Source organism: Lissotriton vulgaris, chromosome 2_1, assembly GCF_964263255.1.
Source record: "Lissotriton vulgaris chromosome 2_1, aLisVul1.2, whole genome shotgun sequence".
In the NCBI taxonomy this organism is placed as follows: Eukaryota; Metazoa; Chordata; class Amphibia; order Caudata; family Salamandridae; genus Lissotriton; species Lissotriton vulgaris.
In genome coordinates, this window is record NC_141687.1 from 265379015 (window position 1) to 265391317 (window position 12303).

Here is a 12303-nt window from a genome sequence, read left to right on the forward strand (position 1 = left end):
CCATTCTCTCGGGATTTCCACAAACTCAGACCCTGCGGTGGGGTGATTGGGGAACGCTGCCCATGCTGCCAAGAGAAGTCTCTCCAAGCCTCAAGCGTAGATCCGTGGCAAATTCGTGCACCGCCGACAGAGATCAGGCCAAGGGAGTGGCAAGGACCCTCAGGGGTAAAGGCCCCAGCACTGCAGGAGAGTTGGAAGTGTCCACAATCCTCTCGCGTCCCACAAGTCGTTAGGCAGCGGACCAGTGCCCTCGGAAACAGAGACAGAGAAGAGGGGTGTATTAGCGTAGCCGGGCACCGCGCACGGGCAGGCAAATAATATCAAGCAGCCCACGGTGGCACCCCGGGCTGTTTGCTATATCTGTTCTCAGGACCTCAGACTGGAGGGCAAATCAAATTTGGCATCAAACGGGTCCGGGCCGCCAATATGAACGCAATCCAGTGGGCTCCCCGGTCTCCTGCACACGGGCCTCGCAAGGGGGAGGGTCCCCCGCCTCAAACAGTAGGGAGCCACTGATGCCTGAAGGGTAGGTCCTTCGATATCCAATCCTCCTGCGCAACACCAACGGGGAGCCCCAGCAAGAGAGGCACATGTGGGTACAATGAGTCCCAGCTGCCCCCCACCGTCTCAGTAGGGCCACCAAGGCCAAGCGTCACTCCGCACCTCCAGGCCCCTCAAGGATCGAGCACTCCGTGCACTGGCCGCAGCTTCCAGGCCTCGAATCTACCACAGTAGGAGTAGAGGAGTAAGGAGACCCCCATCGCCAGGCTCACTCTCCCGCTTACCGCCCGGGTATCGTGCTGTGACCTCCACTTCCACACGGGGTCGCGCAGAGCTGCTGGCCGGCAGGTGTGTGACCAAGGGCGGCCGCGTAATTACATGAGCCCGCTGCTTCACAGGCCCTCCGTCCACCGCCTTACTGGTTCCCCGCTCTCCGAGCCACGGCTCCCAGCAGCTCCTCTTTAAACCAGGCATCAGCGGTCCCGGTCACCTCCAGGTACAGTGTCGCCGCTCCAAGGACAGAGGCAGACAGGGTAGGTCCGCCACGTCCGGGCAACAAAACTTCCACGGGCAGGTCAGAGGGGGGAGGGAGACCCCCCATGACAGGATATCGCTCCCGCTCACCGCCGCGGGTGTAGGGCCACGTCTCTCTCCCCAGTACGGGGTTCCGCAGTTCTTAGCTCCGGCGGGTGTAGATGTGGGGACGGTCGCGGTGGTAATCGTGGACGTGGTCTCACAGGCCCGTCCTCCGCCGCCTCACCATTAGGCAGTACCTCGTCTTCCAGGCAACGGGACACCACCGCTCCACTTCAAACTTGACCCAGCAGTCGCGGTCACCTCCGGGCACACATCAGTCGATATATGGGTCCCAAATCAGCAGGATATATGCAGGATTGCGGTTCAGAGCGGAGGAGCTCCGAACTCAGGCAGCCATCTCGATTGCCGGCTAGCTCGGCCCCCGCTCCACCCAATTGTTCCATATTCTTGCTTGCCCTACTCCCTCAAGCTTTGTTGCTTGCCCTGTTTTCTGGATTGTTTGTGACATCCAGTCTGTGGCAGAATTTCACCCACCCAGGGAAAAGCAGTAAATGATTAATTTATTTTGTGCCAGTCACTTCGGCCTCTTTCTTTAGTCATGCCACTATAACCGTCTCAGTGGTCAAGGTATTGGGGTTATCTTTTATTGTAAACCGGTAATTATTGAAGTGGGCATGTAGCTGTAGTGTTTATGTAAATTCATTATTTGACGCTCATGTGCATAGGAGGGTTGCGTACGGATGCAATAGTTTGCCAGTGTCAGCAAATCTGTGAAGGAAGCGAACGCATGCCTTGCAAAGTAAGCATTGGCAAAGGCAAAACGTCTTGCAATTCTTTTTACCAAGTTCTACAGTAGCCAGTGGTGGCTGGCATGTCCAGAGGGTGGTAGGGCGGATGAGGATTAAAAAACATAATAAATTAAATTCTTACCTTCCTGCAACATGGCAAAGTCCTCTGTCGTCTTCTCTCCTCGAGGCAGGCTTCCCAAGCCAATCCTAGCGCTACTCTTATGCTCATGAGAGCAGCGCACTGTTTGGAGGGAGCGGCATCTGTTGGTGCTCCCAAGTACACTGGATGTCTGCCATTACTCTGAACCTAGTCTTAAGACAGCTAGTTTGAAAGGATTAAAGTGTGCATGTCTGGCTGGTTGTCTCACATTATACAACTGCAAAAGGCAGTCCACCTCCCTTCCCTGTTGCCATTCAGCAGGACATGCCCCATCACGACACTCTGTTCGGGATAGCTTCATTATCATTTTATTTTTAGTAACTGGGGGTGTTTCAGTGTGACGACACTCCTCCACTATAACTAGGGTAACGGAGGAGCCATCGCCAACAGTAGTGTGGCTGCAGGGCAAAATGGGTGACGGAAAAAAAAAAAAAGTATGTCGCGGTCAAATCTGGCCACGTCATTTAGTTTACATTTTTTATTTTACTTTCAACCATGATGCATAGCAGCCACACTGCTGGAGAACATGGCAAACAAAACATTACCAAAGAAATAGCTCAATTATTTGGCTTAGCTAGTGTTTTTCTTTAAAGCATAGGTGTGACCCATTGGCTTTGCCAATAGTATGCAACCTTCAATACTCTTTCTTCCGCCTTAAGCACCTGTTTTCGTGGTGTAGCAGGAGATGGGGCATAATCAGTCCATGAGATCTTCTTCTATTTTTCTCATGCCCTATGCTTGTACTTTGATAAGGGAGGGTTCTCTCCTGCTCTTGATAACGCCTCGTGTGACACCCACCTTCGATAGTACATAGAGGGTTAGGTTTTACCTTCAATATCTCCCCCTCTGCCATGCATATTTTTCTTTTCTTCCTCCTGTATGTCTCTCAAAGACTTTGAGGTGTTTCTGGCCACCCGTCTACCATCGGACCTCACCAGTTTTTTTCAGGGTCCTAGGTTCTGGAGTTTTTGTTGTCACTTGCTTAACCCCACTGCACTGCTGTATTTTCTTATATAGGACTCGAGTGTTTCCAACACCACCATCAACATTTTCAGTTTCCTACAAATTTACATTTTTTTCCGTTTCACAGCTTTAACATTTCTATATTTTTATGGCAAAACATTTGATTGAAATGTTCCAAAACAAAGCTCTATTCTTAAACTTAGTAGCTGCATTTCCCCAAATAGAAGCTTCTGAATGCAAGAACTAATTCCAGTGCTTTATTTGTGATGGTAGTGGGAAGTAGCACTATTTTGTGCAGCTCTGAATCTATTTTGTATAATTATACTAAGAAACATAACAAGTGAGAGAGAAAGGCATACACAGAAGGAAGACAAGGATAGAAAACTTATCAAAGGGAGACAGCACGGATGAAAAATACATGCACTATTGAGATAAAGACTCCAGAAGTGTAGGTGGAAGAAAAAGGCATGAGGTGGAACCAAGACTAGGCAGGCTTGTTGTTCAGCAACCCCAGCATGTGGCGAGGCCAGAAATGGCATCCCAAGGAACATTTTGAGTCTTTGTACTGCTTTTCTACAAATGATGCACTGCAAATTTCTTCTCCTTTTCAATGAAATATTCCTCCCAAATTTTAGCCCCATTGCACACCCAAAGAGAAACCACAAAATAAGTTTCAATATATCACTATGTTTTTTTTCTGGTGTATTCACACACATTTGATTTTGATATTTATACTTGGGATATTTCAATTCCCTTCAAAAGTGATGTTAATTCAACTACTCGGCATATCTTTCTAAATGGTAAAGAGAGATCAGCTGTTACAGGTATTTTTTCCTTCTACAAAAACGTGCAATGCAAGATTGTCTATTATTAGTGTGCAACACAGACTATCAAAATATTTAAAATAACTGTCAGTTACAGGATAGTGGATGGCTTCTAATTCAAGATTACCTCAGTGGTGCCTGGAAAGGTCCAAAGTGGAAAAGGATGTTACATTTCATCTCCTTCTTGAGGTCTTCGCTACTTTTCTTATCTGCGCCTAATGTTTTCCCAGTATTGACAGTGCTACTGCTCCCTTCACTGTAGTATAGTTTTAAAACAAGACATTTAACAGCTATGCATTGCTTTCTGTGCAAAAACACTTTCCCGAAAAATTAAGCTATACCAGTCAATAATAAAGATGGCTGAAGAATTTAAGCATTTATTAAAGTTTTTCGACAATATGTCTAACATGCTGTTAAGTTATCAGTTTTTGCTAGAACTCCTGGATAAAAGCAGACTATGCAAGGCCGCATATTAGAAAAAAATAACCTACCTACAAACTCCAGCAGACTGTCTACAAACTATTTCACAATATTAATTTATGAGGACATCTCCAAGCCAGGCACAAGGGTAAAATGTGAGGTGAGGGACCTGGCCATAAACACATTTAAATATAGAAAAAAAATATAGTACCTGGGTAATCTTGTCTTAACTGTGCAATCCCTTACACATCTGTCCTCATTTTGATTACCTGTATTAGGAGGCATTTTAAACTAGAAACTTTGAGCACCTTTGTCAATAAAAGATGGGCACTGGTAATGTGAAGGAGACTCTGAAGTAATAGTTCTTGAATTATTGGGTAAGTAACCCTTTGCTACTCAAACCCTTTCTGTTCGACCAGAAACTAATTAACAATAATGACGATTTGCTGGGTTTAGGTGGTGAAGGCCAAATTGAGCAGCCTGCTAATATGATCTTGGAAAAAGGGGCTTTAATCGAACTCCCTGTGGGATCCCCACAGTTTCATGATTCTCCGCCTTGAGGTTCTGTGCTTAATTTTGGACTATCCACTTCTTTTCACTCATTACCCCGACAGGGAACAACCAACAGTCCAACTTTCTTTGTTGCTCAGTTGGGAGTGTATGAGGCAGAACGCCAACTAACCAATAGCCTTCCTTGGGGAATTTCCCAATGCTTCCTATGTGCTTTCTATGTTGTTACTATGTGAAAAGTAGTAAACATGCTCCCCAGTTTACTTATGTGTAGCCACTGTGTGCAGTGCAAGCCATTTCAGAAATACCTTCTCTTAAATAATATATGCAGGGACCACCCACCTCCACCAGGTACTTCTAATGCATCGTATTCCTGGAAGTGTTACAGCGTCATAAAAGACAAAATGCACCAACTGCTCAGGAAATTGGCATCCACAGCAGTGCTTGAGAAGAAAAGTAAAAAGCCTGCCAAACAAACGAACATCTCAAGTGGATACAAAAACAGGTACATAAGATGCTTGCTGCCAGGCAGAATGTCCTGGAACCCAGTTTAGCTAGAGAACATATTGATGCTACAACAGCAAGAATTGGTACAAGGTCTATCTGGTGAAGACTGGGACAACAAATCTGGCAGACTGATTTCGTAGACATTACAACAGGTACAGCAAGGATTAATTTATGCCCATGTGTACTGTGTTGCAAGATGGGAGCAAATCAAAGCAGCTAGTGGAGTGGAAAGTCTTCAAAAGTGAGCGGCGGAAGGACACAAAGTAGGAGATGACAGAGCTCCTAAGACTTTAGTGGATGGTTATATTTCATATCAATGTTCACACCTAACCTCTTAACAGCAGAGCGTGAAAAAGGGCAGGGCTCAGTGGACCGGAAGTGATGGAATAGAGATCTTCATTGCTACCCACTACCAATATCCCAGAGTTTGAAAAGTTCTTCTACACTCAGTCCCTGCCCTTCAGTAAACACAGTCACAACATGAAATCATCTATCGATATGCCACGTCGATGGGAAAGAATTAGAGAGTCATCTATGTGGGTGAAAAGTGGAAGCCATGGGCGTAGATGAGGGAGACCATCTAATAGAGGGGATCCCTTCCAACTGAGAGGTGAACTTGAGAAGTTTTTCCGAAAGATCCGTCTCCACTTTTTCTTTAAATCCAAGGAAGGAGATGCTGGTTCTACAGATACTCGCCTGGTTAACACAGGCTTAAGAACCCAGTCGACTTTAACTCCTGATTCACCAAGTACTTTCCCAGGTAGCAGTCTTTGAGAAGGAGATTACTCCTGATGTAATGGCTCTTTGTGATTCTAGACACCATAGTTACCAGAATTTATCCACAAAAGAAAAGGCAGCGTTTGACACTTTGCCAAAGACAGTTCCATAACAATCAAACCCGCTGATAAAGGGGGAGCGACGGTGATCTTAGATACTGACCCCTATCGCGCGGAATGTCTTAGACAATTAAGTGATGTAAAGTCATATCGACCATTAACGACAGATCCTACACCCAGATTAGCTGCAGAAATAAGCCATCTGGTAGAAGAAGCAAGAACGGAAGGCCAATATTTGATTACCTAAAATCCACAAAGTGCAGAGATCACCGCCGGGTCGCCCGATCATTTCAGGCATTGGTTCTTTATTAGAACCATTGTCGACATTTGTTGATCAGTTTTTGAGGCCCCTGGTGAAAGAAATGCCCGCCCACCTACCTTCAGGATACTACAGATGTCCTTGGATTGCTTCCTGGGATTGACTTCGATGTCACCACTAACCTTTTAGTCAGTTTTAATGTTGAGTCCCTTTATACCTGTATCCCACAAGAAGAGACTCTTGAATGGGTAAGGGCCCTCCTGGATACTAGGTACTTGAACAGCATCACTCCAGTGCATTTCATCATGGAGTGTGCGCGATTGGCAATGATGGAAAACGTATTCAGATTCGAAGAGATTATCTTTTTACAGATCTCCGGAACATCAATGGGCAGCATTTTTGCGCAGAGCTTAGCCAACCTCTACGTTCATCTGTTTGAACAGGAATATGTTCTCAACCACAGCAACCCTTTTCGCAATCAGGTGTTGTTGTGGGAGAGATACATAGACGACATCTTGGTCGTTTGTCGAGGATCTACTGCAGAGGTTCTGGAGTTTCATGCGTGGCTAAACAGTAAGAATAGGTTACTTAAATTTACAGTAGAGTATAGCAAAACACAATTGCCATTTTGGGATATTCTAATCTTTCCATCACTTGGTAAGCTAGGGAGTGAGCTCTGTAGGAAACCATTGGCTAAAAATTCTTTGCTGACGTTTGGGAGCCAAAATCCTAAGGCCCTACGTGAAAATCTGCCCGGATACGTAAAAACTGTTCAGACAAACAACACTTTGAAAAACATGCCAAGGCACTATCGGAACAACTCCAGAACCGTGACTATCCGAAACGCCTGGTACGGCAGGCATGGAAGAGTGCCACAAACAACAATCGCGAAGCCTTGCTTGATGGTCCAGTTGTGAAAGAACTGGTAGAAAGATTGACTTTTGTGAACACATTTAGGGGGTCAGTAGGATCGCGGACGGACTAGAGTCTGTCCGCGACCCCAGAGTAGGAGGGAACGTCCGCATGGGCTGCGGCGTTCCCTCTGTGCAGATTAGGATGTGACCGCCAGGGTGGCGGTCACATCCTCTATCTTTTACATTGCGGCGGGTGCAGCTTCAAGCTGCACCCGCCGCAATGTTAAAAATGCATGCACGGCATTTGCGTGCACAAAGCGGAAGGCACCGCGCGGTGCCTGCTGCTGTGTGCACGCAAATGCAGGGGGGTACCGTAGGTACCCCCCATGGGCACCCCCCACCACCCCTTCACCCAGGGGGCCCGCAACGGGCCCCTGAAGTGAAGGTCCGCATGCTTTTCCACGGCGGAAAAGCCCCAGTGGAAAAGCATAGAAGTGCAGACATCCTAATATGCCTGGCGGTGTCCGATAGACACCGCCAGACATGTTAGTGCTTTTCCGCCACGGTCGGAAGGCGACTGCGGCGGAAAAGCTGCAGACAGAATACCAGACCCACCAGCCATCCTAATTTGGCGGTGGGTCTGTGGAGGCTCGGCAGCGGTTTTCCCGCATCCTCCGGGCCGGCGGTGGCTTCTGCCGGCCCGGAGGATGTGGGAAAACCGCAATCATAATAAGCCCCTTAGTGTGTTGTCGAACCAAGTACAGAAGCTGGTTGCGGAGACACTGGAAGATCTTGAATGTGGCAACCGATACTATTCAGACTCCTTTGTTCTCATTTAAGAAGGGTACTAGCTTGCTGGTCCACACAAGGCCTAGTCTGAAGACTCAGTCAGTTAACACACTTTGGGACCTCCCTGTGGTCTGTGTCCATTACCCCTGCGGGTCCTGCAATGCATGTCCCCAAACCCAGAAAACAGTCTGTGGATATTGGCACTGGGAAACCCTGGATTTTAAAGACACACACAAATTGCAACTCTGACAAAGTCATTTACATGATTACCTGTCCATGCACTTTGGGGTATATTGCCATGACGACACGAAAGATCAAGCTTAAAATCAGCGAGCACAAAAGCACGATTAGGTGTAATAAACAATCCACATGCCGTACAAACCACTTTCTCATAAGGCAGAAGATATGAAGTGGATTGTGCTCGAGAGACCTTTTGTTCCACCACATGTCAGTGATATCGTGAGGTTTCTTTTTGTTAAAGAACAAAAATGGATCTACAGACTTAAGTGTGATAGCCAGGGACTCAATGATGAGATTCCATGGGTGACTATGAATTTGTTTTCTCCCATTGGTCCCTCATTTCTGATAGAGGATTAGCGTATGGTGCCTTTATTTGCTATTACCTTTTCATCTGTGTCTGTTGTTAAGACTTTACATCTCGTCTTGCTATGTATATATTAACATAAAGTCCTTTACCATTATTGTGACAGGTTACACCACAAGGCCTATGAGTGTGGCTTTTCATGATCTTTTTAACAATTACTTGGTCTCAATGAGGAAATATAAATTTTATGGTCATGTTGTGTTCCCTAGCGCGTACCCCACCGTCTCCATGTACCCGCTTAAAGTGCATGTAACTTCCCTCCTGTGCCAGCTATGAAGACGCAAATACATTTGCGTCCAACGTTAACTTGTCCTCTTTCAGATCCACCCTGAATGGATTAAATAGTCCGTTCCTAAGTATGCTATGCCAACGTCTTTTTGTAGTGTACCTTACATGTTTTCCTGCTCTGGCAAAGTAGGCCCTGAATTTCTGCCATCGAGCCATTTCTCTGGCTTCTGACTCCGAAAACCTCAGCCCAGGCTGCCTCTGTACCCGTGAACTCTGACTTACTTCCAGCGCGGCCCACCGCGCTCAGCTCAGCCTGCTTTCTGCCAAGTCTGACTATAACCTTCGAGTTATCTGTTCCGCTCTTCGAAAATGCATTCCTGCCTACTAGCTCCAGTAAACATTCTCCCCAGCTGCAGAGCCAAAGGGCCGACCTGTCTCAGTGCAAGTAATTCATAGCCCCTGTTGCCATGCTTCCATGGAAGGCCCCTTGCCCCCACGCTTCTCATGCAGACACTTAGGCGCTTAAACACGCACTCACAGTCAGTATAGAATAGCTTCTGCCCCAGAGACCTTTCCGTCCAGATAATATGGTTCCCAAACATCAGATATCAGATATGATAGAAGTACAAGTTGATCTGACATGCCAGACTTCTGTCTCTTTCTGTCAGTGTAAATGTCAAGCCCCCTGCACCCTCCAGTTTCACGTCAATCACACGTCATGCAGCTGCGCGCGCATCCAAGCTTCCGATTTCTGCTGACATTGCAACATTTCTGTTAGTGCCACCCCTTCTGTGACACCTACCTGGTGACGTTTCTAGCACACACCTCCAGTTCACGCCCAGTCCACGCCTTCTGATTACGTACTAGTAACACGTGTATACTGTTATCTTGTCTTCTCTCAGCTGTTACGCCTACTATACTGTTTCTTATGACCTAAATTAAGTATATAAGCTGTGTACTGTCAATAAAATGTAGCGTGCGCTCTCTATCCCTTCTTCCACCCCAGTGGTGGGAAGAACATGATATATTGGTCTTGACCATTCCTTTTTGAGGAATAAAACCCCTAAGAACTCTAACACCACGGACTCTGGTTCTTTCTTTCCGATTGAGTTATTATTGATTAAGTACTTACCTGCATAGAAATTAAGAGAGTAAATTATATATTTACATCATTTTGGCGCCCGAATAGGGACCCCTCCCCCACCTCACGCGCCGGTTGGTGCGTTGCAAGCTCTGTCCCCTGCCATCAGTTACAAGGAAACTACGCGTACCGGCAGGATTTCCTGCATCTCCCTCTGGCCCACGGAGGTGACGAAGACTGCGATCAGTACCCAGACGAGGCGGTGAGGAGTGCAGAGGATCCCGACCAGAGCCTAGCCGAAAGAAGCAAGGTCCGAGGTGTCAAGAGGCCCACCAGTTTTCCGAAGTTTTCCGAAGTTTTCCGAAGTCGAGCCGAGTCCAGTCCAGTCGAGTTTTCCGAGGCCTTCTGTTTCCGTGCTTCCCGGTGAGTACCATTGCTGGGACGTATCTAGACGGGTTTGGGTACACAAGTCCGGTCTGCACTGTTTTTAGACAGTGTATCAGTACTGTTTAGCAGTACATCGGTTATTCAAGTTTCTGCACTGTTTTTAGACAGTGTATCTGTACTGTTTAGCAGTACATCTGTTATATAGGTTAGTGATATATGTCTCAAATGTCTCTTCATGTGATTAATGTTGTGGTATGAGTGTGACTGTTTTTAATGTGCATTATTGTGTTCTTGTATAACTAATTGTATTCAGTATTAAGTAGTAAGGATTGAGTATTCAGTATTAAGTAAACAGGATGCCGTTTTTCGACAAATTAAAGCAGATAGGAACTAGGAAAGGGATACTAGAGGAAGCAATTCCTATCCCCCCTAGGGACACTCCAGGAAACTTCATGTATCACAAGCATGGCATAGATGCCATATTATTTCTAGAATTATGGGCCGACTATACTAAGCACCTAGACGAAAGACAGATGGCCTGTTAACGGAACATGGGATGCCGAGTGCATCATGAAGGTGGAGGAAGTACTATGGAAAAAGAAAGCCAGACAATCTCAGAAAGACGCCATAGAGTTTTGGCGTAAGGAATCGCATAAGCGTGCTGAAAAAGCACTACGTAGAGAAGACAGACTTAAAGAATCAGACAAGGCCCAAGAAAACGAGTTAGTTACCGAGGGGATCCGAGTAAAAACAGAGCAAGTAGACCGCGCACGAAATAACCTCGTAAACGGTATGTATCTCGCGGCCGAGGGTTCGCCTGAGGCCATCTCAGAAATACCGAAAAATCTGCCGCCACCATTAGTTCCAACTAAAGTAATGCATAAGACTACTAAAGACATATTCCTGAATTCCTATCTAGAGGATGTAGCACCCGCTTACACTAATCTGCCTGTCCGCGCCCTGCCTAACGACAGGGACGGGGGTGGTAACCCGCCCCAAGATCAAATTCCGCCAGTACCACAACAGAATACTGCTGTTCCACCACCTCCACCACTTCCCGCACTTAAAGTTGATCTACCGAAACCACTTATACCTGATCCTACTAAAAGAAAAATTCAAGTTCAGGTACAGACTCCGCCGAGAGATAATGCTCAAGCTTCCGCTTCAGGAGGTGCGACCGCGGGTCTACGGACCCCGCCATTGACACGCAGGTTACCGCTCAGGGAAGTGCGGAGTCCTTTTACGTTCAAATCACCCCGCCTTGACGCATTCAAAGAAAACCTTTCAGTTTGCAGATATGATCCAGTACCCGGTAAAGACGATATAATGATATTGGCATCACTACGGTTAAGATCTGCTACTGATTTCTTGCTGTGCTATGCAGGAATGAAGGACCGTCTAGATAGGATATATGAGTTTGTTCAGACAGGGAAAGACCCTGACAGTGTTCAGGAGGCCATGAATCGTCAGAAAGTTGACGTTCAAGCACAAATACTACGTTTTCTCATAAATTGTCTGATAAGAGAACGAGACAGGCCTGGAACAGATCAGAGTGAATTAGATGCACTAAACAAGTGGGGTCAACATATAGCCGACGGAAAACATGACAAGGGGACTTGCATAGCCAGTATGTACAAGAAAATTAGAAAAAGAGTGATAGAATTACACCAAAAAGAGAAAGAAAAGGCTTCCTCCGAGGAGGAAGAAGAACTTGAAGAACCAGAAAAGACTACAGATACTATAGCGTATGTTGGTAAGGGAACTTACCTTAGGAAGGGTATCCGTCCAGAAAGCAAGAGAGTTTTTCTCTCTGCCTTAACCAACCCGAATTCTTCTGAACACCAGTTCCAGGAGACTGATAAAAGACTCCGAGATCGAGTGGGGTACCATATACTAAATTCAATGGATGAACAGGAATTAGCCCGGTCAGCCATATTATGGGCTGAAAATCCGGATATGTATAATGATGATACACTAGCGCAGACATTTCTGAATCTCTCCCCAGACGAACAGAAACTAGCAGGTATATACATGATTCAGCACCTCCTAACGAAA

At 46.4% G+C, this 12303-nt stretch overlaps 1 protein-coding gene across 4 annotated transcripts in view; it reads right to left on the reverse strand.

Annotated features, from left to right (window-relative positions):
* GGNBP2 (gametogenetin binding protein 2) overlaps window positions 1-12303 on the reverse strand; it is a 352328-nt gene that overhangs the window by 177958 nt on the left and 162067 nt on the right. For 2 of the 4 annotated variants that reach the window (XM_086954905.1, XM_086954904.1), the window contains exon 5: window positions 3901-4029. The exons of the other annotated variants lie outside the window; for them this stretch is intronic. In XM_086954905.1, the coding sequence (XP_086811031.1) occupies window positions 3901-4029 (129 nt within the window). The remainder of the gene's footprint in view (window positions 1-3900; window positions 4030-12303) is intronic. 4 annotated transcript variants of the gene reach the window in all.